This window comes from Rhinolophus hipposideros (assembly GCF_964194185.1).
Source record: "Rhinolophus hipposideros genome assembly, chromosome: 5".
NCBI lineage: Eukaryota > Metazoa > Chordata > Mammalia > Chiroptera > Rhinolophidae > Rhinolophus > Rhinolophus hipposideros.
In genome coordinates, this window is record NC_138051.1 from 90,869,082 (window position 1) to 90,896,809 (window position 27,728).

Below are 27,728 nucleotides of genomic sequence, written 5' to 3' on the forward strand. Positions count from 1 at the left end.
GAGGTATCCAAAGTAGTCAAACTCATAGAAGCAGAAAGTAGAATGGTGGTTGCCAGGAGCTAGGAAGAGGGGAAATGGGCAGTTGTTGTTCAATGGGGACAGAGTTCCAGCCACACAGGATGAAAAAATTCTCGAGATCCACTGTGCAACAATTTGCACATTGTTAACAATCCTCTATTGTGCATGTAAAATTTTGTTAAGAGGGTAGATTTCATGCTATGTGTTTTTTACCATCATGATTTAAAAACAAACAAACAAAAAACTTGTCCTCATTCTAATGGGGGAGAGACGAACAATAGACAAGTAAATGTATAAAACACACAGTATGTTTGTGGGGACAAAGCCCCAAAAAACAGTTTCCAGGCTCTCGGCCTCACATAGAAAGATGCTGGCTCGGGTAGTAAATGGCCATCAACTGTGATTGGATGGCCAGCAGCTGTGGCTAGTTGGCCGTCAGCTGTAACTCATAAGCCATTGGCCGCTAATAAACGGCTGTGGCTACACTAGCAGAAAGAATGGGGGCTAGCAAGAAGACGGTGGCTGGTAAGCGCGGACTGCTGTTAGGCAGATTATGTAGATCCTGCTTCCTGTGTCTCCAGCCCAGCCGCCAGCGAGAATATATTGGTTTGACTCCCCTACTTATGGCTCCATGGGTGTTCCTTTTTGGCCTTACCGTGTCCTGCGTTCTTATGTGGGGAGCGGGAGCAGAGACCCCGCAGGCCGCCCCGCCGGACACCCTGCACGACAATGTTACACAGTAATAATTGCTATGGGGGAAAAATAAGCAGAAAAGAGGGATGGGAGTTCTGGGGTGGGGAGTGCCATTATAAATAGGTGGTTGGAATTTCTTTTGAGCAAAGACCCAAAAGAGGTGATGAGGTGAGGCTTGTAGCTATCTAGGGGAAAAGCAAAGGCAACAAGGGGTGCAGGAGCGGGGCCTGGGATATAGGAGCAGCAAGGAGGCCATTGTGGCTGGAGCAGGGGACTGAACAGTAAAGGAGTTGGAGAAGTTGCAGGTGGAATTGGGGAGGGGGGAGATTGGGTCAACTTTGGTTTTCATGCCGGATGAATGGGAACCAGGGCAAGGTTTGGGGCCACTGAGTACGTGATCTGATGTATTTAAGAAGGGCAGCGCTGGCTGCTGTAGGATGTGCAGAGACAGCAGCAGGAGACCAGTGAGGAGGCTACTACAAGAACCCAGGGAAGACATAAGAATATCTTGGGCCAGGGTGCTGGCAGGCAAGGTGATGAGAAATGGTCAGGTTCTGACTATATTCTGGAAGGCAGAGTCAACAGGATTTCTTGACAGCTTAGATGAGAGGTGTCAGAGAGAGAGAAGTCCGGATGTCTGTCTTGGGTCTGAGCGACGGGAAGGATAGTTCCTATTTATTGAAATAGGAAAGACTGGGTAGATCAAGTTGGAGATGAAGGTCAGGAATTCCATTTTGGACCTGTTAATTTTGGAGATCACTATTATATATCCAAGTAGAAAGGTACGATAGGGCTGCATCTATTAGTCTAGAGTTCAGGAGAAAGGATCAGACTAGAGATGAAGTCTAGAAGACAGCGTGGAGATGGTATTTAAAATCATGATATCAGATGATGTCATCCTGACAGTGAATATAGAGCGGAGAAGAGGCCCAAGGATTGAGGACTGGGGCACTCTGACACTTAAAGGACAGAAAGATGAAGGAGAGCTAGCAAAGGAGATTGAGGAGAAGCCAATGAATGAGGAAGAAAACCAGAAGAGATTTGTGTCTTGGAAACCAAATGAAGAAAGAGATTCAACATGTGAAAGGAGGAGGTCCTGGAATTGAGAGGCCATGCCTCTCAGGGTGTTGCAAGGAGCATTCTATTCTATATGAATACTGAAACCACCTAGAATTGTGACAGAAGTGTTGAAGAGGTTGACTGTGAGCCAGGGACTAAACTATTCAAGAAATGTGGGTGAGGGTACCTAAGGGTCTACAATAAGGAGCGGTGGGTGCATTATATATTTCATTTTACTTAATCTAGTCAACAGCCTGTGGGGTATTATTATTATCCTATTTGACAGATGCAGAGACTGAGGCACAGGGAGGTTAAATAGCATGTCCCAGGTCACTTTGCACATGAGTGGCAGAGGCAGAAATGAGTCCATGCTTTTCACCATGGAGTGAAATCACTCCAAGGCCTCTTGGTGTGGGACATTTCTCCCTCTCCTCTTTCCCCAAGCAGGATCTTTTTCGCGCTGACCACAATAGAGCATCTTTCCAGTTGGCTGTACTTGGCTCCAGTCGAATACAGCCTTTTCATGTTGCATGAATGTTGTCTGTTTGGATTTGGGACAAACCAGGGTTTATTCTGTGTACAAATAAATGTAGAAAACGCATTTACTGGATATCAAGCAGCAAGAAATCTCATATAATCAGACACGTCCATCGGGGCTGTCTCCAGAGAATTTGCACTCATTTTGAGGATGGTGATGTACTGCAAGAATCCAAAATACCACCGGAACCATCAAAGATAGTTTTAACTTTAATCTGGCAGCACTTATGTGAGAAACACATTTTGATGAACTTTGTAATTGCACGTGTGTCTACTATCTATTGTAATCCTTAGTTTACCAGAATATGAATTGAACCAAGACTCATTCTGGAAAAACAGTCTGCAATACTCACTCATGCTGGCCCTTTCTACCCCATTAGAGCTGTCCTGTCCAATGTTATAGAAGTAGTATTCACAATAGCCAGAACACAAACAACCAAAATGTTCGTCGACGATGAATGGATAAACAAAGTGTGGTATAGACATACAATGGAATATTATTTAACTGTAAAAAAAGAATGATGATCTGATACATGCTACAACATGCATGAACCTGAAAATTATTGCTAAATGAAAGAAGCCAAACATAAAAGGACGAATGTTGTCTGATTCCATTTATATGAGGTACTTATATGAGGTACCATTTATGTGATAGGCAAATTTTAAAGACAGAAAATAGGATACAGGTTACCAGGGGCTAGGACGTTATTGTTGTTTAATGGGTATAGAATTTCTCTTTGGAATGATGAAAAGTTCTGGAAATGGATAGTGATGATAGTTGTACAATATATGAATATATTTAATACCGTTGAATTACATACTTTACAATGGTTAAAATGGTAAGTTTCATGTTATGTATGTTTTATCACAATTGAAAAATTAATAAAATAACCAAAAAATGTGTGGTAGTGAGAAAGACTCTATTCGCATCATCTTTTACAAAAGACATGAAATAGGAATCATCGGTGTGACAAGATTTGTGCAGGATTCGTATGAAGAAGTTACAAAATTCTAAGGCTCATTTTTAAAAGAGTTCTATAAGTGGAGAGCTACACTGTGTTCCTGGTGGAAAAAGGATGTCATTTCTCCACAAATGAATCTCTAAATATAAGGCAAGCCCAGTCAAAATCCAAATATATTTTCTGGAACTTAACCAAAGGATTCTAAAACTCATTGGGAAAATTGAACATGAAATAAGCTCGGGACATTTTAAAACAAAAGAAGAGAAAGGAGGAGGTAGAGAAGAGGGGAGATGCAAGAGGAAAAAATCTTCATGGATATTAAATCGGAGAACTGTTTTTGGTACCTGTCCCAGCGTAGAGAGATCAATGGAATGAAATATAGAATCCAGAAAAAAATGGAAGAATTTTGCCTCTGATTAAAGTGACATTTCCAAAGAGTGGAGGAAGAATGGACTATTTAAAATGATGTTGACGAGCCTACACATGTGACCAAATTGTATAGAACTAAACACACACAAGTGCGCGCACGCGAGTAGCGAGTACAAATAACTCGGGAAATATAAGGCCAATGGATTGTATCAATGTCATCATCCTGGTTGTGATATTAGGCTATAGTTTTGCAAAAGGAGAAGGAACACTTCAGAGGCCCGTTAGAGAGAAGGGAAAGGTAGAGGTATATAGAACATTCTTAAGGGGGAAAAGGGCAAATGAGGTCAACTTTTATTGGAGAGCCTGTTTTGCCAGTAAAACTAGAAATGACGTCAAAGAAGACAATCCCTTTGTGTCAACTCCCAAGAGCTCCCAGTGAGAGTACACTGAGATAGGAGAGTCTCTGAGATAAAGTTTGGGGTTTAAACCTGTGGTCTGCGTGTGCAGCTGCTCATTCCTCTCCCATTCCCCAGAGGACAACAGTGACTGTCCTTTTCCAGCCACACGTGTTTGCCACCAAATCTGACCCCACTCGGCATAGACGGTATGATTGATGAGAAGCGCGTCAGGTTTCGGATGAACCTGGGGTTTGACATGCACCGGGTGCCTCAAACTTGTTCTCTGATTCTAACTGCACGTTTCCATTTGTATACGTCATTTACTAAAGACCCTCGCATTTGGGTTAACAGCCTGAGTTCAGGGGAGGTGTTTGTCTTCAGTGTTGGTTCTCTCAGCGGGAAAATAAATCCTAATGAACCAGCCCTTTCTTCCCCCATGACTAGGTAAAAAATAGCATTGTGTTACAATATTTTCAAACATTTCCTCTGGCAGTTAAATTAGTCTACCGATTCCATTTGTGCCATAAGTGCTCCAGTGCTCTCTGAAATGGGTTCTCTGCTGACTCTGGGCAAAAGAACGTGATGACTGCTTTCTGGAACTAATAATATCAAAATTAAATCTTTTTAAGAAGACGCCCCAGAAGGGCCCCCTCAAAGAATAGTTTATTGCAGAGCAATGATTCATTTAGACACAGCTCAGAAGGTGCCTCTAAAAAGAACAAGGTTTGAGTTGTGGGTCTCTAAAGACGGTTGTGAAGAAATGGAAAGAAGGAAGGCAGGGTGGGAGGGAGGGAGGGAGGGGGGAAGAGGAGAAGGAGGGAGGGAGAGGAGACTAAACGAGAAGGAAAGAAGGGAGAAAAGGAAAACTTGATTTTCTGTAGAGAGCTTTGGTTCCCTAGAGCTAATTTTCATAGGAAACATGAGGATGTTTGCCAAATATTTCTAGGAAATTCTAAGTAATGCAGGGTACATAGTGGTGCAATAGTAACACACTGCCTTAACTCAGGCTGCAGTAACAAATACCATGACTGGGTGACTAATAATCAGAAATTTACTTCTCACAGCTCGGGAGGCTGGAAGTCTGAGATCAGGGGCTTTGGGGGTTTTGGCCGAGAGCCCTCATCTGGGTTGCAGACTGCTAAGTTCTTGTACCCACGCGGCAGAGAGCAGAGAGGGGAAGAAAACCCTCTCTGGTGACTCTTCTAAGGGTACTAATCCCATCACGAGGGCTCCACCATCATGGCCTCATCTAACCCCAATTACCTCCCATTGGCCCCACCCCCTAATACATCACCTCCTAATACAGAGGGTTTCAACGTACAAATGGGGGGCCGGTGGGAGCATGAACATTCAGTCTTCATGAGTTTGTAGAGAAGAGATACAAACTGGGGAAGAACATAGATTATGATATTATAAATAACACATTTCTTAAGTCTTTTTCTTTCCCTTTCACCTCCGCTCCCCCCACTGGCTGAGGCAGTCAGTTGCCAGTCATCGGTCTGCTGCTCACAGCAGCTCATGGCAGAGCTGCCAGCAGCGGCAGCTCACGCCAAACTCTGGCTGCTCATGGCAGCCCAGCTCCAGGGAGAGCTCTTGTTCACAATCTTAGCTGTAGAGGGCGCAGCTCACTGGCCCATGTGGGAATTGAACCAGCGACCTCGGAGTTAGGAGCACGGCGCTCCAACCACCTGAGCCACCGGGCCTCTTAAGTCTTATATATGATTCTGTCATTTAGCTTGCCCAGGCATGCTTTGTTCTTGTTACAACATCATACATCTTCGGAGTTAGGAGCACGGTGCTCCAACCACCTGAGCCACCAGGCCTCTTAAGTCTTATATATGATTCTGTCATTTAGCTTGCCCAGGCCCTGCTTTGTTCTTGTTATGACATCATGCATCTAAGCAAAACCATAACAGACAAGAGAGCCATTGATATTCTCCAGTTGTTGGGCTTTCCAACTAGATTTCTGGGAGCACTATGGTTCCACAAAGGAGTTAAGAGGCTGCTGTGGGGGAAGGGAGGGTGATGAGAAGGGGGGCTGGGAGCCATCAAAATAAAGAGATCATTCTCATAATTCCTCAGAATGTCTTACTGCCTGATCTTCTCATTCATGTTGAAGAAAAGGCACCTTTCATCAGTTATGTGCCCTGCGTTGTGGTAACATTCTCCTTAATTGAACCATTTCTTTGTAGTCTGGGGAAGGGCAATCTAGCTGAAGAGAGAGAACATAATTATAAGTACTTGCTTTTAGGGAGTAGTTTCATGATTTAAAAGTTAAATAGCACTGGAATTGGAACACCTATTTGAGATAAGTAAATCAAATGATTCCCACCCCTCTTAAATAAAGGCAAAATCAGAAATAATGACAGCATTTATTCCAACCATCATACTAGCTAGATGTTTGTGAGGAGGAAAGGGGCTTGAGAAAGCATGAAACACAGAGCTAAGTGCCCCCGTGGCTAAGTGTATTTCTCAGGGCAGTGAAATTTGTAAAATTCCTTTTTGGGAGCTGACATTCTGATTCCCATGAGGCTAATTTTTGTTGCCTTCTGAATATAAAAATTACTGACTTGTAGCTACGCACATTATTGAAAGAATTCTTATTTGTCACACCCAAGTTTTCAACTTTTATAGTTAGGATAGCAGTAATTTATTTTTAACTTGTAAACTACTGTTGCTAAAGAGTCTATAAATGTCCCCTAGTTCAGAAGTTACCAGGAAAACAGTTAAATCTTCACTACATATGAGTTCGTAATTTTTTGTCAAAGATGCTTTACTGTTAAAATGAGGAGTCATAACCCTAAAAATGTAAATTCCAAAAATATTCTTAACTTTAGGAAGGACTCATAACTTCTGCAAATATTTAATGAGGATGAGGAGTACCAGGCTTGAGTCATTCTGGAGACACACTTTGGCTCTGCTTTTTTCCACTTCACATTTTCCCAATCATTAAAAACTCTTTATATATATATAATTTTAATGGGTTCATTTTAATGACTACATTATTTAGTCATTTTCCTATTATCTTCTTAGGTTTTCATCTACCTATTAGGTTGCTGAGAATTTCATTATTGAAAGTAAAGGTGTGGTGAATAGCAGTGTACATAATTAGTCACATTTCTGATACTTTTTCGAATATATTCCTAAAAACAAAAAAATTATAGTGAAAGATATATTTTTAAGATATCTGACACATACTCCCAAATTGCTTTTTAGACAGTTTATGCCAAGTTATACGTCCCACTCATTGTTTGAGATTTGCTGCATACCTGAGGGCACTCATGTAATATACACTTGTTTGTTTGTTTTCAAATATTTCTAGAAAAAAATGTGATTGAAGTCTGCAGGACACACTTACCCAACAGATCAATAGCATAAAAAATGAGAGCGGAGACTGTTAACAAAAGAGACTTAAAAGATAAAAATACATGCAGCTTGTTAGGATCCTGATTTATACAGATGATCTGTAAAAATATAATTTTGAGAAATTTGAATATGGATGGGTATTATTGGGTGTTAAGAAATTAGTGTCAATTTTGTTAGGTGTGATAATGGCATAGTGGTTATTTTGGGAACATAACGTCCTTGTCAGTTACAGATGGCTCGTTATTAACGGATGAAATGGGAGATCTCTGGAATTTACTTTAAAACACTCCAGCCCATTAAGGGGGTGGGGTAGGATAGCGGAAATATGCTTGGCAAAAATGTTGGTACGTAGTTGTCGAAACTGGGAAATTAGCGTTTGTTATAGCATTCTTTGTGTGTGGTTGGAAAATACCATAATGCAAAGCTTTTACATTTTTTATCTTGGTTACATTTTTAAAAGAATATGTAGTTGACAACATACTATACCTAAAAGACTGCAGGCCTGCCCCCTCTCTTCATGGTGTCAATGAAGGGCTCTGTCGGGGCTGACTGGGACCCTGGCAGCCCCTGGTTGCTTCATTCCTCACCCCACAGACACCAGCGAGCCTGGTTTGGTCCCAGGAGCTGCCTGTGGTTACAGTCACATTGAGTCAGGTCTGACATGGCTCAAGGGAACTAGACTGGAGTAGACTGCCAGGTGAGCTCCCTTAGCTTCCAAAGTAAATTTCTGTGTCCTTGGTCCCCAATCAGCCAACTCATCTGCGCCCAGACTTGGGTTGGACACTAATCAGGTGACCTGAAGCTTGAAGCACAGGGAATAAATAGTATGCTGAAAAGCACCACCTGAAATACAAGGAGACTGCAATTCATGAGACATAACAGGTTTTTAAACTGATTTATTTACATCAGTTTTTGGAAGAGACATGCATTTCTTCAGAAACGTATGTTGGTAGTAAGTGAAGATTGTAAAGTTTCAGCTTACGATGCCAGCCAATCCCCTGATTTTGGTACCAGATTTGGCAGCCACTGCAGTCTGGGCGTCTTTGTAAAGCATGAAACTATAGATGCTTGGTTAATTTCCCTCCCTCAGTTCTACTTCTGATGTGTACACCTAACAGTGGTTGGCACTCACATAGCATAGGCACGCGGAAAGCACATGCCTGGGCGACAAAACAAATCTAGGTCCTGATTCTAGCTTTACACCTTTAAGCAAGTTACTTAGCTTCTGTAGTCTTCTCATCTGTCACATGGGACTTAATAGACGAGTAATTAAGAATACCTGGTAGAGAGTGGGCCTTTGAGAATGCCTGTGTCTTTGTCCCTCACCAGGAGAACCCTGAGGCTGATTATTCTCAATCCAAGACAATCCAACACTCAGTATTATGGGGTTCAAAAAGAGAAGACTTTCTATGAAAAAGCCTGTGTTATTAGCTTACAGACTTTTAAGTTCTGAGAGTGGTGAAAGCTATGGAAATACCTCTAACTGCAAACATTAGGAGGCTGTCCCCATTTGCCTCCATGGATACCACCACCACTTGAGCCATTTTCTGTTATTTTTGTGGATTGAAATGGTGGCAGTGATCAACCAAGTACAGTAGATAAGCAAAAGTCATGGGTTATCCTTTCTTTAATAAAAGCGAATGTAGGGGCATCGGATGGCTCAGTTGTTTAGAGCACGGGCTCTGAACAACAGGGTTGCCGGTTCGATTCCCACATGGGCCGGTGAGCTGTGCCCTCCACAACTAGATTGAAGACAATGAGCTGCCGCTGAGCTTCCAGAGGGGCAGCCAGATGGCTCAGCTGGTTAGAGTGCGAGCTCTCAACAACAAAGCTGCAGGTTCAATTCCCGCATGGGATGGTGGGCTGCACCTCCTGCAAATGGTGACTGGGATTGGAGCTGAGCTGTGCCTTCCACAACTAGATTGAAGGACAATGACTTGGAGCTAATGGGCCCTGGAGAAACACACTGTTCCCCAATATTCCCCAATAAATTTTATTTTTAAAAACAAACAAATAAATAAAACTGAATGTTTTAAAACCAAATAAACAAGATAGACTCTAGAAATTGTAAATCTCTGGAACATGTCACAAAATCACCGAAGTCTCATTCACTGGAAAAATTCAGCTTGTTAAGCTTGTCAGGCTTGTCAGCAGGCTTCAGCCACACACCTGTATGTACCCAACTCACTCATCCCAATTAGTCTGTGCTCAGGACCCTGAAGCCAGGATTGCCCCATCATGCCTTTATTTTGGCCCTTGAATCACTGTGCCTTGTTTTGTAGACAGCAGTTTCCTGTGTCCTCCCAGATACTGGACTCCTGAGGTCCAGGTCAGTTTTGTGTGGCTCGAGCACCTGGTAGAGGCCCTTGAACTTAACAGGTGCTCAATAAATTATTGCTATGACCTGTGGCTGAGAGCTACTCATAACAACAACTGCTGCTCTGCTCTCCAAGAGGAAAATAATTGTCACCTCTGGGATCAGAAAGGCAGATTTTGGAAAAGACACCATTTGCTACATGAGAAAGTTCTCTTCTGATTGTTGCCAAGGATACCACTGCTCTCTTTTCTATTCGTCCTTTTTCTTAGTGATATCCATTGTCCTACAGTTGGTATTCTTAGTCACATGTCTGTGTGCATGGGTTGAAAGATCAAGAAGGTGGAAATTGTGAACAGTAAGAGACAAAGGTGCGAGAACCATTTTATATTTTATCAACCAACACCTCAGCTTTCACTCCCAAAGTGTGAGGTGTATGTTGGGAGAATTTTACTTAAAAATGAAATTATGTTGAGCAAATTTCTCATCTCTACCTATGCTGGCACCTGCTATTTCTCTGCCTGGAACAACCCTGTCACCACCACCACCATGACCACACACACACACACACACACACACACACACACACCCTCCTTGCCTGCCTGACTCCTCTTTAGCTGTCCGGTCTCCCTGTTTAGTCCTCCCAGAACCCCGAGTCTGAGATGGGTTCCCCTCTGAGCAGCTCCCACGGGTTCCTGCATGCCCTCCACCACAGCACTCACCACACAGCCTGTACTCACCTCACTACACGAGAGCTCCCTGGGGTCAGGGACCAGATCTGTCTTTTCCACAGGTATATCCCCCATTTCTGGAATGGCACTCAATAACTTTATAGGTGAAATGAATCCCAGTGAGACTGTATAAGCCTTTCTTTGTGTGAGGTTTATCTCTCTGAACAATGTCTGTTACGTATGGTTGTTCAGGTTGTGTACTGTACAAAGACATCTAGCAGGCTGGGGAGGAGAGGCTGAAATGCAGCCCACATTCTCATCACCAAGCTATTTTTCATGAGCTGTATCCACCTGCAAGCTGAGGTGCCTTTTTCTGATTTGTGCAATGGCCCCAGCTCTGAACAACCCTTGGTATCTCCAAAAGGAAATGAGAACTTTCCCTCTCATTCTTAGAAAGGCTAGGACTACAGGCGTTTGTGAAACTGTTTCTTTAGGTCCTTTGCCAGCCATGAAAGCCATGACCCTGATGCCAGTTACCGCAAAGACCTCCCTCACTCTTCTCTCCTCTGACTTTTGTCTCCTGCAGGGTTTGGGATGACGACTCCAGCAACAGTAGGAGGGAAAACCTTTCTGATCTTGTATGGCCTCATTGGGTGCGCAAGTACCATCTTGTTCTTCAACCTCTTCCTGGAGCGTCTGATCACCATCATCGCCTACATTATGAAGTCGTGCCACCAGCAGCAGCTCCGGAGCCAAAGGGCTCTGCCCCAGGAGGGCCTGAAGAACCTGGGGAAGCGCGAGGCGGACGGCCTGGCTGGCTGGAAGCCCTCCGTGTACTATGTCATGCTGATCTTGTGTGTGGCCTCAGTTCTCATCTCCTGCTGTGCATCGGCCATGTACACCTCCATGGAAGGGTGGAGCTACTTCGACTCGCTCTACTTCTGCTTTGTGGCTTTCAGCACCATCGGCTTCGGGGACCTGGTCAGCAGCCAGAACTCCCAGTATAAGAGCCAAGGCCTCTACCGCTTTGCCAACTTTGCCTTCATCCTCATGGGTGTCTGCTGCATCTACTCCTTGTTCAACGTCATCTCCATCCTCATCAAACAGTCCATGAACTGGATCCTGAGGAAAATGGGTGGCGGGTGCTGCCAGCAGTGCCAAAGTGGACTCTCGCGGTCACGAAGGAATGTGATAATGCCGGGCAATGTCCAGAACCGGTGCAACATCTCCATAGAGACAGATGGGGTGATGGAGAGCGACACGGATGGACGGCGTCCCTCAGGGGAGATGATCTCCATGAAGGACTTCTTGGCAGCCAACAAGGTCTCGCTGGCCATCCTCCAGAAGCAGCTGTCTGAGACAGCCAACGGCTGCCCCCACCAGACCAACACTCTGTCTCGGGACAGTGAATTCTCAGGGGGGGTAGGAGCCTTTGCGATAATGAACAATAGGCTGGCAGAGACGAGTGGGGACAGGTAGGAGTGAGGAGTGGACGCTAGGCATGAAGGCGGAGGGGAGAGAGGCCACCAAGAGGACTGTTATCCAGCTCAGCTCTGCTTGTGGATGGGTTCATTCAGGAGCTATTCCATCTAGCTTTTTCAAGCACAGCTTTAGAAATCTCATTGGGCACCAACAAACAGGCAGCTTTCAGGCTGTGGGAACTTGAAGACCCAATGCCTTTCTCAGTATCTTTATTCTTTTAAGTTTAAATTCAATCTTTTCAAAACAAATCATGAAAGCAGCCTAAGACATTGCACTGTTTCTTTACTCACCCTGCTCCAGGTTTCTTAACTGCCTAAGGGAGGGGGTTTTCAGTAAGCCTTGATTTCCCACTACTCTGTTCTTCATTGGGAAATAAAAATCCTGAAGATCCTAATTTCCCCCTGGAACTCTGAATTCACCACCTTTGCCAACCCCTTCAAAAAAACAGGGGAACATATTTGAAAATGTGTCTGGGCTCTGGGCTGCCTTCAGAGCAGATATGCCCTGGCGCCCTGGCTGAGAAAACCATCTGTTCTACTCTTCATACCTGCCTCTCTATGTTTTGTTTTTCCTTTCTTTTGTTTTTAAGATATTAATGCTTAGCTAAGATGTCTGTGGGACCTCAGTGTGACAAGAAAACTGAATTCAGCTGCAGGCCTTTAAAACTGCAACAAAGTGGTTGGGGAGACTCACCTTTGAAACTAAAGAATATAGCTTAACATTTTCCCTTTGAGTGGTCACAGAGTCCATTTCATTTTTACCAGGGCTTGGGGCCCATTGCAAAGACAATGGCTGATTATTTATTAGAACTGAAAATTGAATTAATTATCATTTTATTAATGAAGAGTACATGAGTGCTCATTGTGGATAGTGGGGGTGGGGTGCCTTATTAAACAGGTATTTATTACTCTCAGAGAAAAAGGAAATTAACCTGCTTCAAGATGAGCATCACCTTGGGTTCGTGGCTGGAGAAACATTCTAGGCCAGAAAATGAAATTTGACTTTTCTTGTCTAATCAGTTTTTGTTCTGCCTTCTGGAATTATAACATGTCTAGTTACATAAACTCCCAGGTAGTTAAAGCATCCATGCAAGGGCTATTGCTCTTCTTCATATATACAGGAGAGAACATTTTGGGGATGACAGAAGAGTTAAAAAGAAATGGCTGTTGTTTTTCTATGGTAAGAGTGGTGTACACACAGCACTATCAGAAATTATGAGGAAAGACAGGTGCGACAAAGAAGATAAAGGAGAAAATCTATGCCAAATGAAACTGAAATGTTGATCAGGAAGCATCAGAGATGGGAGGACCCTTAGGAACCATCCCATCGAACCACCTTGTTTTTTACCCAAGGAAACAAAAACATGGAGGGATTGCTCTTTGTCTGAGCTCTCAGGGTTGATTTGTGTACAGCTAGGAGAATCCAAGTGTCCATATGGAGAAGTCGGGCTCTTCATCCAGGCCCCACACCACCACAGAACCCTCCCCCAACAGTTGCCTTTTCTTTCATGTGACAAACCCAAGTATTTTCTTTACAATGCCAGAAGTGCCTGACAACAGAAGTGTCTTAAGTAGCAGCCCTGGGCTTTGAACTTAGGGCTGTGCAGCTCCAAAGTCAGAGACCTTCAACCATAGAAGGAACAACTTTTTTATACAGAAGAATTCCAATGAATATAAACACAGAAGGAATTAGGGAACTAGAGAATTACCATGAGAACGTCAAAGTGACAAGTGCTGTAGGAGAGATCCACTGATGGAGGCTAAAATTAGTGATGTAAAAGTTTAAGCAGAATCAGGATATTTGTGGTCTCAAAGGAACTTCACCAAAATATTTAGTAATCACAAAGAGAAAAATGGTAACTTCCCAATGTAGAATTCTGACAGCTATCACGTTACTCAAGTGAGCTAACATCTCCAGTAGTCCATACCAACATCACGTGACACCTGAAATGATGCACTGAGAAGGGCACAGCATCTCAGTGGCATCCTCCCCAATAACACCTGACTTCAGTCTAATCATAAGAAAACAACAGACAGACATAAAGGGAGGGACATACTACAAAATCACTGACAAGTACCCTTTAAAAGCCTCAGGCTCATGAAAGACAAGAAGACTGATGAACTATTATAGATTGAAGGAGACTAAGGAGGCATGACAACTAAATGCAATGTGAGATCCTGGATTGGATCTTGGCACATAAAAAGAACATTAGTGGGAACACTGGGGTGAAATCCAATAACTTTTGTAGTCTAGATAACTGTCATGGACTAAGGTTAAATTCTTAGTTTCGATGATTTCTCTATGGTTATGTAAGGTGTTAACATAAAGGGAAGTTGGGTAAAAGTAAATGCGAACTCTGTACTATTTTTACAACTGAACTCTAAGTCTAAAATTAATCTCGAAGTAAAAAATGAAAAAGGAAAACACCAAGACTTTCTCAAGATTGCACAGAGCCAATCACACCTTGACTTGGGCCGTGACTTGAGCATACACCTGTGATTCCAATTCAGTTCTCACATCCTAAGCAGGTCTTGGCCATTGATCTAAAGCTGTAGTTCTGAGTGGTCCCCAGACATGGCAGCAACAACAGCAACACATGAAAACTTATTGGAAATGCAAAGTCTCAGGCCCCAAACCCAACTTAAGGAATCAAAAACTCTTAAGGACAAGGAACTAGCAATCTGTATTTTAACAAGTTCTCCAGGGGATTTGTTTTTTCCAATAGAGAATGCTGTCCTGAACGTGAGCTATGAAGGATGAGGAAAGAGGTCCTCCCCTGGAGCCTAGCGTGTGTCCCCATCTGGCTATGCCACTGTTGCCAGATCCCAGTGCTTCCAAGAACTGAATCTATTTTCTGCATCTCAGAGCCATTTCTGATTATCTTAAATTGCCCAGACGCCAAAACAACTACTCTGGAAACTATGCTCCCGCTAAGGTATTAGATGAAGGTCATGATTTAGCACCCTGGATTTATGCAGAAGGTGGTGCTTTTTTATTTGTAAGGGACATTTTTTAAAACATCACTTCACGATTGCCGTTGGGTAGAAGATTTCTATGGCATCCTAGGGCATTTGCTGATTGGATTTTGTTTAGCCTTCCTAGCAACTGGCCTTGGAATTTAAGTCATTACAGAATTACCTCTCGGAAGGCACTGTGCTGCGTCCAGTATTTACCACCTTCCTCAAAATTATGAGAATCTCCTAGGGAGACTTGTTTTTAATGTAGATTTTCAGGCCTTTCTCCAGACCTTCTTAATCAGAATCTATCTATCATGTATATCTATCTATCTATCTATCTATCTATCTATCTATCTACCTACCTACCTACCTACCATCTACCTACATATCTACCTACCTACCTACCTACCTACCTACCTACCATCTACCTACATATCTGCCTATCTCCTGTTGGTTCTGTTCTCTAGAGTCCTGGGACTAATACCCCTTTCCACCTCACTTTCTCGTCCTCTCCTGCATTTTTCTGGTGAACTACCAGTTCTCACCTTTTATGAAGAATTATAATAGTTCCTTTTCTTCATTGTCCTTCCCTTTTGAATTGTAACCCTTCAATGAGAAAAGGGTCTGTTACTGAATCTAACAAATATCTCTAATTAGCCTCACAAAGGAGAATTCTTCTAAATTATTGCTGATAAGGATGTCGTTTTATGTTAAAGTCAAAGATCTTTCTCAAATATGGAGTTATTGGGGATGGGAATATCTAGTGACAAATATCAATTTGTTTTTGACCCAAAAACATTTCCTATTTTACTTTTTTCTCAAATTAGTGATGGGGGTTGGGAATCGAATCATATCGTGGTTTGAAACCCTTCATGTAAAGCAGACAGGCAGCTTCTTGTTGAATGTTTCAAGTATCCATTCTCAGTGCTGGAAGTATGGAGACAGTTATTCTTCAGCTACAGAAATGCTTCTGACCCACAGGCTCTCCAAAACAAAATGTAAGAGATGTTCCCTCAATCAGTTCCATTTTCAAAGCCTTACATAAAAGGACCCTTAATTAGAATGCTCAATTGTTCCGCGGACAGAAGGTATAAAGAATGGGCCAGGGAGTGTGGACGCCACTCACCGGACAGTCATAATTAAGTTCCTTGATAAGTTTCTTAGTTGAAGTCACTGTGACAGCGCATTGCAGGACAGGTGCCACGGTCCCTTTAGACCTGTCAATTGGTAGCCTTTCAGCCACTGAGCAACCTCTGGCTGCCACTATGAGGTAGATGAAGAGACTGATTTGAAGGTGTTACGACCTTTCCACCCTTGGACACTCCATTTTGTTACTCAATCTCTGTGATCCCTCGCTTCTCCCATTCTCTTAATTTCCTAGTTCTTTTATCTCCTCACTTCAAAAGACCACTTTTGGTGTTTGACCTGACCTTGGCCAATCTGATCATTTACAATTCTTAGGTTTGTTAGGTAGAAGTTAGAAAATGGAGGAGGAGGAGGAGAGTAGAGCGGGTCCATAATGCCTACATGAAAAGCTCATAACTAACTGATTAACTGCCTCTAGCCAGGCATCTGTTTTTACAATAGATGACAAGAGGTGGTCTGGAGCAAGATAAGGATCTGAGTCAACCGACCTCCACCCATCTCAGGAGGTCACTGCAACTGTAAGTCCTCCGGACAAGGGCCCTCACCCACACTCGCCCTCTCTCTCTCTGTCTCTATCTCTCTCTCCCCCTCCCTTTCTCTCCCTCTCCCCCACCTCAGTCAGGCCCGTTCTCTTCCCTGAGAACATACCACTAATAAACCCTGCTTGCATACTAATCAGCTTGCTGACCTTTGATTCTTCACTGCATTGGCAAGAAGAACCGAGACTTCCCATAACAGGTTCTCTAAGAATGATGACCAGGTTCGCTAGATGATGGTGACCAACTACTGAAAACGCTGAGAGTTAGCTACCCCCACCAAATCTTGCTGCCAGGAAGTCATGAAAGCAAGTCTTAGACCAAATTCCACCGGACGTCTCAACACGTATTAAACTTTTAATGGTGTGCAGGTCCCAAGCCCATTCATACAGCCTGTTTCGTGAGCTCAATGAAGTCCCAGCTCTCGTCCTTCTACATTCGTTGGCCACACTCTGCATAAAACATTCAACGAGGCAGATGGGCCAGTTGTCAGCGTCGGGCAACCAGAATCTACGTTCTGTGTTAGGCACGGCCATACAGGGACTGGGGTCTCATTACCCTGTTCTCTCCTGTACATTTCATCTCTTTGATCAGTTCCCTCTGTGATGACCATGAACACTTACTGAGTTTCTGCTGTGTGCCAGGAACTCTGCCAAGTGCATTATATATACATTAGTTTATGCGGTCCCCATAATAACCATATGACATAGGAACAATTAGGATCCTTGTTTTGCAACAAAGGAACTGGAGCTCAGAGAAGTGACTTGTCCAAGGTCATGGAAGTTACAGGTGCCCAAAGTTAGAGGAAGGAAGATGTAGGTCTGGTTGATGCCAAAGCTTTAAACACCTGTGTAACACGTGTAACCACTGAACCATGTTCAAGTCACTCCCAGTAAAACAAAGTACAAAAGAAACAAACAAACAAATCCTGTGATTTGCCACCTCATGTCTTTCCTTCCCTCAGAGCCACACTTCCGCAAACAAGGTTTGCTTTGCCAGTTCCTCTTCTCTCGCCTTCTCCCCTCCCTCTACCACCGCCACGCCACTGCAGTGACCACACCACTGGAGACAGTCACCAACACCCAGAGTGCTAGAGGGGCCGGACACTGGGAAGGAAGCCTGAGGGCTTAGGAGCTGGTGCCTGAGAAATACATGATGGGATGTCACCCTGAATGAAGAGTTGTGCCTATCTCGTGGCCAATGGCGGGTCCAGGGCCAGAAGCAGGAAATGATTGTTGTTGAAGGGGATAAATACATCTGAGATTGAGGGAGAGCAGTACAGCTGTGTATGGAAACCCCTGTGTATTGTAACTAGATGAGTTCAACCCTCTGTTGCTATTTCAGACTTCTGCCAACTCAGCTTTTCTACAATAAAGCTGTATCTCCTGTCAAAAGAGAAAAGGAGGGAGGGGAATGAATACAGATCACCCTGGATTATATTTGTTTTTATACCAATACGGTCAAAAAATATAGTTTGTAATATGTTTCATGGAGCAAAGCAGTCATGAAAGTCACACCACAGCGCTGCTCTAAGAGCAGGCAAGTGAAAATCCACTCTTAGTTATTTCTGAATCGAATGCAGGGCCCTGAAGAGATGGTTCCAGGGACATTAACTTAGGGTGAATGTTTATCAGCCAATGTTCCGAATAAGAGGGAAAAGATACATAGTCAGAGAGCCTTCAGTTCCCCCAGGGGAAGGGGCAGTGTTAACAAGGCCAGGCAGTGATTGAAGGCAGAGTCCACAATATTGCTAAGAGCTGGACTTGACACTGAGAACACTGTTCCTTTATCTCCCCTGGGACTGAATCCTCATTCCACACTAATCGGGTTAGTGACAAATGTCAGCAGTAAGTGAACAAATAGGCTAACAGGTTAAATTAGTTTAAAATCAGAAGTGAAGTTAAATATACACAGCCCCAATCTCTGAAGGAAGAGGCAAGATTATTAACAGAGTATAGCCAGGCATGCCCCGCCTTTGGAGGGCTCACTGCGGGGGGAGAAAGATGCAGAAGTAAACAAATAATCACAAACTAGTATCACATTAAAGGGACAATGGGAGTACAGGAGTGGGAAAACGATGCCTCAGAGAATCAGGGATGACTTCACCAAGAGGTTACATTTACAATGGGTCTTGAAGGATGTGTAGGAGTTCACCAGATAAAGGATCTATGTGAGATGGTGAAAGAGCCCCGGCACTGGAGTCAAGCAGACCAAGGGTCCAGGTGACGGTAGCATCATTTGCAGACCTGAGTGTGTAAAAGAGGAAGTCTGGGGGAGGAGGGTTATATCAGTTTGCTTTAGCTACAATAATGGTGCACAGTAAACAACCTCAGAATTTTAATGGCAACAGTGAGTGTTGATTTTGCTCACATCTACAGCTGGGGATTGGCTGATGTAGGCTGTGCTCACTGGAAGTGGCTCTTCTCCAGGGTCTCTCATCCTCCTCCTGGAAGCAGCAAACTGCCCTGGAACACTCTTTTCATAGTGATGATAGCAGCACAGAGGGCAGGTAGAAATGCAAAAGATTAAGCATTGTGGGGACAGAGCCAGGAGTGCAGTTTCCATGCTCTCGGCCTCACATGGAAAGGTGCTGGCTCAGGTAGTAAATGGCCATCAACTGTAATTGGATGGCCATCTGCTGTGGCTAGTTGGCTGCCAGCTGTAACCAGTGAGCCATTGGCCACTAATATAACTGCTGTGGCTATGCTAGCAGAAAAATGGGGGCTAGCAAGAAGATGGTGCCTGAGCTAGCAAGAGCGGATTGCAGTTAGCATGGTGGATTGCAGCTAGTAAGTGATGTTGGTTGGCAGAGAATCGGACAGTGGGTTGTGGATCATGTGGTTCCTGCTTCCTGTGTCTCTAACCCAGCCACCAGCGAGACTATAGTGGTCTGACTCCTATCCATGGCTCCGTGGGTGTTCCTTTTTGTACTCACCATGTCCTGCGTTCTTATGTGGGGAGCGGGAGCAGAGACCCTGCAGGCCGCCCTGCATGACACATGGCACAGCGAGCAGGGTACGGTGCTGGCCAAAGCTTCCTGAAGGGTGGTGGAGCAGTTTGTGCGTATGAACACTCAGTCTCAGGAACACCAGGAGGAGCAGCTGCCGGAGAGCTGGACCCCCGTGGAGGGGTGGGAAGATGTGGACAGTTCCCCAACCAGCACAGGCTGGAGAAAGCGAAGGTCCTTGTCGCCTTGTGGGCTGGGAAGTGCTTGCTGAGGCCCTCACCCATAGGTGGGGAGGACTTGGAGCCCTCGCCCTGTGGGGGGGGCACACATTATGAGGCTGACGCACAGCCCTGGCGAAGGACTGTGGACTATGGGGAATGGGCTCCATTCCTTATTTGATGGACCACTTGAATGTTTGCTTGGGAACGTACCACTATGTAGTGGAACTGGCGGATGTTTGCTTTTGTCTTGACTGGCTGCCATCGAGAAAATGTGGGAAGCCCAGAGAGAGTGGCAGTGCCCTGAGAGGCCCTGGTTGTATCCAGGAAGTCTGACTGTGCCCAGCGAGGGTGGCAGTGCCCTGAGAGGCCTTGGCTGTGTCTGGGGAGTCTGGGAAGCCCAGGAAGTGTGGCTGTGCCCAGAAGAACTGGTGCTGCTCTGAGAAACCCTGGCTGTGCTCAGAGAGCCTGGCTGTGTCCAGGATATTGCATTCACCTCCAGGCTCCTCGCACAGGGCCCCTCACGGAAGACACTTGTTGCGTAGATTGTGAGGTGAGACCCTGTAGGGGTAGAGTGTGGGGACAGAGCCAGGAGTGCAGTTTCCAGGCTCTCAGCCTCACGTGGAAGGTGCTGGCTCAGGTAGTAAATGGCCACCAGCTGTGATTGGATGGCCATCCACTGTGGCTAGTTGGCCGTCAGCTGTAACCAGTGAGCCATTGGCCACTAACATAACTGCTGTGGCTACGCTAGCAGGAAAATGGGGGCTAGCAAGAAGATGGTGGCTGAGCTAGCAAGTGCGGGTTGCAGGTAGCAAGTGAGGTTGGTTGGCAGAGAAGCAGATGGTGGGTTGTGGATTGTGTGGCTCCTGCTTCCTGTGTTTCTAATCACCCGCCAGTGAGACTATAGTGGTCTGACTCCCCTACCTATGGCTCCGTGGGTGTTCCTTTTTGGCCTCACCATGTCCTGCGTTCTTATGTGGGGAGTGGGACTAGAGACCCCACAGACTGCCCCGCACGACAAATGGCGGAGCGAGCAGGGTCCCTTGCATGACAGCATACTGTTACTTCATCTCATTCTATTGACCAGTGTAAGTCACAAGGTCAACCGCGCGTCAAAATATGCACCTCCTACGGCAGTGAGGGGAGCTGCAAAGCCACCTGGCCAAAGATGTGGGGGTCATTGTGCTCTTCCTCTTCCTTGTACCTGGCAGCGCTTGGTGATATAAACGAAGCAGCAGGAAAATCTCAAGTTCTCTCCAGAAGACAACAGAATTGTTGACGTCCCACCTCCTTCTCATCAGGATGAACTGGTCTTGCTTTGAGGAAACACCCTTCAGTGGGTTGTGAAAAAATATTAGCTATAGTTTTTCTTCCCCTTATTGTCTCTCATAATATTAATGATACTATAATTCACTGTTGTCTGGGTCCTGAGAGATTACAAGGCACTCACATCAACTCCATGAAGTGTGCGGAGAAGGGAGCGAGCCTATGATCATGTATAATTAATAACAACAGTAATGGCACTTTTTCAGTTCTTGCTATGTTCCAGGCACTGATTTACACAACTGACTCATTTCATTAAAGAGAATTGCTCGTCACTGGGGCTCTGGAGTCAGATTCTGAATCTGCTTCAGAATCCTAGGCTGTCTGCCCCCAGCCATGCAGTCTTGGGCAACTTACTTAACCTCTCTGTGTTAGTTTCCTAAAGCTACCGGAACAAATTTCCACAAACTGGTGGCTTGAGACAACAGAAATGTATTCTCTCACAGTTCTGGAGGCTAGAACCCCTCTTTTTATTAAGACACCAGTCATACTGGAGCAAGGACCCACTCTTCTCCTATATTAATTCCAGTGTTAACCCACCCAACTTCACCAATGACATCTGCAATGACCCTGTTTCCAAATAACCAAATGAGGTCACAGTGTGAGGTTCCAGGAAGGACGTGAATTGGAGGAGAAGGGCGGGCAAGGGACACTGTCCACACCAGGACACTCTCTAAGCCTTGTTTTTCCTTTTTCATCTATAAAATGCTGCTGCTAGTAGCTTCTAGATTTGGGGTTGTTATAAGGATCAAATAAGGCATGGCTGTAAAGCTCCGAGCACAGAGCCAGGCACCCTGAAAGTGCTCATCAAATACAGCAGGTCCTCGAATAATACCACCTTGTTCAATGTTGTTTCATTATAACGTTGATGAGGGAAAAAAATCCAATTCCAATCTGGGCCACTATCTGTGTGGAGTTTGCATGTTCTCCCCATGTCTGCGTGCATTTCCGCCAGGTACTCAGGTTGCCTCCCCCATCCCCAAACTGTTCATGTGAGGTGAGCTGGCGTGTCTACACTGTCTGAGTGAGGGTGGGTGTGAGTGGCCCGGCAACGGAAGGGCGTCCTGTCCAGGGTGGGTTCCCACGTTGCACCCTGAACTGCCGGGATAGGCTCTGGCTACCCACGACCTGAACTAAAATAAGTGGGTTGGAAAATCATGATCTTGCTTGTTTTTATTCCTCTTTCTGAAATGTCTGTATCGTTCACATTCATTTCAATGTTTAATCGTAGAAGTGTCTAGGGTCTTTATTTAGAAGTTTGGTGATGGTTTTGTGATCAGAAATATGTCGTAGGAACTTAACTCGTTTATATCAATTAGCTTAGGGTAAAATTGGTTTCGTTGTACACTGTTTTGTTTAAAGTCGCCGTTTCCCAGAACCTGTCAACAACATTAAGTGAGGACTTACTGTCAAAACAGTCATGCCCACTGTCACCATCACTGTCCCCACATTACAGCTGAGGAAACGAGGTCCAGAGAGACAAAATTGGTTGCCATCCCTTAAACAGCAGAGCCAGGTTCCCTACGTCCTGAGCCAATGTACCATGCATATGGTATTTGCTCAATAAATGCTCTAGTGGGCACACACCCAGCTGTGGAGCCCGGTGATCACTTGGGCTGAAGCAGAAGGAACCTGGGGTTCCTGGACCCCAAGTCCTCTGACTGTCAGGATTTTCCCCACCTTCACCCCGCGAGGTGGCTGTCTGTCTCTCAGCTGTCCAAAACCGGCTCTTAATCCCCCTGCTCACTGCCCGGCAGGTAGGGCCTACACACCTGGGTATTGGTGTTTACTGTTAATATTGCAGATTGGATTCCATACATTAGTCAACATATGCTGGCTGCGGCTTGGTTGGACTCTTCCCGGCAGCTGGCTTTTCAGCTGTTCAAATGCCACAGGGACTTGTTGCTTGCTGCATTTCCCCAGGGTGCTTGCTCTGTCAAGAAGGCTTTGCTGAGACAGAGAAAGCCAAGTTTTGATGTTTAGTGAACACTCTTGTTAATAAATTGCACTTAATCTTATCTCCCCAAGGACTTCCCCAAGGACATGAAGCTGATTTCTCCTGGGAGTTGGAGGAAGCTTTGGGAGTGAATGGGTGTGCACTGGATGCCCATGAGCGGGTGGCTGTGCTGGCATGATGGGGGCAAGTTCAGGCAGACTGTGATGGAGGCGGAACTCAGCTCAGACATGGGCTGCTTGGCTCCTGTCCCCAGACCCACCCACGTCCCCCATGATCTCAGTTCCATTTTCTGAAAAGTCCCTTTCATTTCCCCTCATACACAAGCCAGGCACAGGTCCCAGGAAGCAGATTTGGTTCCTACTCTAGAAGCTTCCAGGCCCAGAAAAGGGATGAGTGATGTACAACCTTCCTAATTAAGTCAATGGATGAAAAGGCCTCATTAAGAAGGGAGAGCTGGAGGATAACCTTCAGGGGAGACAGGAGAAGCTTTATTGACAGGTGGCATCTGAGTGGGTCTTGAGGGTAGAGTAGGAGTTCAACAGCTAGTGGTAGAGTTAGAAGTATGAGTAAAGGCAGGGAGGTGGGAATTCCAGGGTATGTACAAAAAACAAGAACTAGTGCAATTTGGCTGAAAAGCAGGACATTATGGAAGAAACAATTAGACAAATGATACATAACCATAATCTCCTCTGAGTATAAATACACTCCTTGTGTATAAATACACAAGCACTAGAAAATGCCTGCAAGGTCATCGGGGTCCCGATTTGTAATGTAATGGATGACCCAGAAAGGCATGATAATTGCGTAGCAAGGGTCCAGCTAAGGCTGTGGCTAGAGCACACCAGCACCCACAGGGCTGAAGCACCCAGCATCCCCGCCCCCATAATGGGCTTTCCACTCATCCCAATTTCATCCCACCCTCACAACACCTGAGGAGGTAAGGATTATAAGCCCACTTCACAGGTGGGAAAAGTGAGGCCCAGGGTTTCGAGGTGGAGAACAAGTTTAGGATCTCATAAAGTGCTGGCAAATGGTGAGTAAAGGAAGGCAAAGTCTCCTGGTTACCTTACAGTCATTTCAGAGTTTTCTTTAATGATTCAAATCATGTTTTCATTGAGACTCTGTGGATAGTGAGGTGACTCCAGGCTAGGAGAAGAACTGGTACAGGAGCCTATGATTAGAGCAGGCTGGTACTTGTTATAACTGAGGGAATGGAAAGGAGGGATTCCCAAAGCTTCCCCAGGAGGTCAGGGTGAAGCCTGATATGAGTCTGGAAGAAGAGTCTCATCACGTGCAAGGAGATGAAGAGAACCAGGAATTCCAGGTAGAGAGAACAGCCTGTATAATGAAACACTAACTAGAATGCATGTTCCATGAGAACAGGAGCTTTGTCTATTCATCAGTATGTCCAGAGCCAGGCCCATAATAGTTGCTCAATGAATATTGAATGAATGAATGAATGAATGAACCAATGAATGACTGGTTTACTAAAATTCAGAGAGTTCAAACCGAAAATGGTTTTAATTTTCTCCAACGTGTGTTTTCACCCACGCCTTGAGAAATCTTCCTTCTCAGCACTGCATGTCTTACGCAGATTCCAGCATTTTGGGTTATTTCTAGTATTAAAAACAGTCACATTTTGGAAAACTCACCCTGATTAAAAAGTCCAGTCCAAGCCAAAGCATTGCCCATCCCCCAATCTTTTTTTTTTTTTATCATATAACCTTTTAAATATACTTTGTCAAAATTGTGGAGCATCAGAGATTTAGAGCATTCTGCTGTGGAAACTGTCTAATTGGCAAACAGTGCTCAACTTCAAGCCTTTCAGTGATGGTGGGGGAGGGAAGAGGGGGAAGGAAGAGGCAGGATGTGGTAAGTGCTGGAGCAAGTGCTGGAGCTCAGGAGGTCTGGTTGACAATGGTTGAAGCCTCGGCCCAAGCGACAGTGACAGACCCAATTCATGGCTCATGACCCCACAGTGGGGAAAGGGACAGAGTCTTTCCTTTCACTCCCTCTCTGCCTCCCAGTCTACTGCTCCTGACACCCCCAGTATCAGGGCATGGGGAGGTGGGATTAGAAGAGATGCTACAAAAGTCTTTTATTGAACTGCATTCCTCAAGGGAGTGTGTTGCATTTTATTTTTTATTGAGACATAATTGACACATAACATACTAGTTTCAGTTGTACAGCATAAGGATTCTGTATTTGTATACATTGAGAAATGATCACCACAATAAGTCTAGTTAGTACCCATCCTCATATAGTTATAATTTTTGCGTATGTAATGAGAATTTTTAAGATCTACTCTTTTAGCAACTTTCAAATATACAATACAGTACACGCTGTCCGCACATTACATCTCCATGACTTATTGTATAACTGGGTTTGTACCTTTTGACACCCTTCACCCATTTCACCCACCCGCTGCCTCTGGCAATCACCAATGTTCCCTCTGTCTCTATGAGTCTGGGTGTTCTTTTTGTTTTTTGTTTAAGATTCCACATATAAGTGAGATCATATGACATTTGTCTTTCTCTGTCTGAGTTACTTCATTTAGCATAATGCCTTCAAGGTCCATCCATGTTGTCACAAATGGCAAGATTTCCTTTTTATGGCTAAGTAATATTCCATTATGTAGATAGATAAATAGATAGATAGATAGATAGATAGATAGATATAGATATATATCACATTTTCTTTATCTATTCACCCGATGGACACTTCTGTTGCTTTCATTATCTTGGCTGTTGTAAATAATTCTACAATCCACATGGAGGTACAGATATCTTTTTAAATTAGAGTTTTCCTTTCCTTCGGATAATTACCTAAACATGGAATCACTGGATCATATGGCAGTTCTATTTTTAATTTTTTGAGGAACCTCCATGCTGCTTTCCCTAGTGGCTGTACCAATTTACATTCCCACCAACTGCACAAGGGTTCCCTTTTTTCCACATCCTCACCAATAAAGAGCTACTGTTCTTAAAAAGCCTCAGACAAAAGGATGAGAAGGTATGGTGGGGGCAGGGATCCGATGTGAGGGCTAGGGAGAAGATGACCTGTGTGGAATGTGGTTGTGGGAGAGGAAACACAACCCTCTTAGGTTTATTGATTGATGACATGCGAATTAAACTGACAAATGACATATTAACACGAGGAAAAGGGTTTATTCATATGCATATGAGAGCTAGCAAAAGAAATAGTCCAATAAGCGGTTCAAGTTAGAGGCTTATATACCTAACTTAGTAGGGAAAAGGGAGGAGGGAGAAATGACTTCTAAGGGAAGAACAAATAGGTGTTTTTAGAAAAGACAAATGGATTTTTAGGAGAAGAAATGGGAGATAAGAAAGTTTGTGATGATGTTTGTCTATACAGGTATGAGTAGGTTTTGTGTCTTCTTCGGGCCATAAAACTCCCCAGAGATGGAATTCATGGTATGTTCACTTTTGGTCTCTCTCCTGGAAATAGACTCGCCCCAAAGAGGGAATTCATGGCAGCCTCATTTCTCAGAAGTCGCTGTTTTTAGTCAGATAAGGGGAGCTCCGAGAGGCATCTTTCTCTATCTGTTGAATCTCAAATGTTTTCAAATAATCTTCATACCAACTCTAGGGTTCTGCATGGGTCCCCACAGTATTTAAGCTGAGACCTGAAAGTAGGCAGCTGTCCCAAGCAGAGGTCCTGGGGCCCCCTGGGGCAGGCTGCGGCACTGGACAACTGGGCAGGAAGCTGCAGAGTGAACTGCAGGGTGCATCCCATCCTAAAACTTTCTGGATTTTCTTGAGACCAAAAGGTGATGAAAAATACAGTTTGGAAGCCCGAGTATCTGAGTTAGACCCAACTGCCCATCAGCTGTGTAATTGCGAACAGGTCATTTAACCTCTCTGAGCCCCCATTTCTCATCTGCAAAATGAGGGTAATACACTAAACGCAAAGCATTGTGTCATCTGAGCCCATGTCTAAAATGGTAGGTTGTGGGCACTCGGTAAATGCAGGTAGAATCGAAGCCTTTAGCTTTAGTTCATCTTTGAGGATCAAGTGCCCAAGGCGAGGAATGGGGGGCAGGAGCAGAAATGAGGGGAGATGGTCCGGGGAGTTCTAGGGATCCAGGGACAATGGAGTGGTCTGGTTCCAGCACCAAGAGGGGCTCGGGCAGTGCCAGTATCTCTCCCACATGGGTGGCCCAGCCAGGGGGAGCCTGGACAGAGGGAAGAAAGGTGGCCACGGTGATGCCAGCAAGTAGATTCCGGAAGCAATGCCTGAGGGACCAGGGTTTGAACCTAATACAGGACAAACACCAGCCTTCCCGGCCAAAGGGCTCAAGGGCCACGATGAGAAACGATGGCCAACCCGGGAGTGGGTGAGCAAGGAGTTTCAGGGAGTGTGCCCAGGGCCGTTTAGGAGACACCCGCTCCACAAGGAACTTCTAATCGGGCCACTGCGCAGTATTTGGTTGTTTGGCTCCTTCTGCTGGTGAGTGTCTGAACTGCATGTACCCAACAGCCACCCAGAAACTGGCCACCATTTATTAGTCACCAAGCATAGGAGACACACACAGACAGTAAGAAGCAGCCTGGGCGCTAAAGCTGGGGGTTAATTTTGGTAGCAGGTTATCAAACTTCAAGTCATTTTACCCAAATGCTTCATTTAAAAAATTATTTAATGAACATTATTTAATGCACATTATTTAACGAACATGTCATGCTTAGTACGTGTTCCAGGCGCTGCTGTAAGTACTTTACAAATGTCACCTAATGTGTTATTCCAGGTGGTACTGT

General features: G+C 44.7%; 1 protein-coding gene across 1 annotated transcript in view; it reads left to right on the forward strand.

Annotated features, from left to right (window-relative positions):
• KCNK13 (potassium two pore domain channel subfamily K member 13) overlaps window positions 1-12,485 on the forward strand; it is a gene marked incomplete at its 5' end in the record, with an annotated part of 79,839 nt that extends 67,354 nt beyond the window's left edge. Inside the window, one exon of the mRNA XM_081050210.1 lies at window positions 10,974-12,485. Coding sequence (XP_080906336.1) covers window positions 10,974-11,866 — 893 coding nt within the window. The 3' untranslated portion in view covers window positions 11,867-12,485. The remainder of the gene's footprint in view (window positions 1-10,973) is intronic.
• Window positions 12,486-27,728: the final 15,243 nt, after the last annotated feature.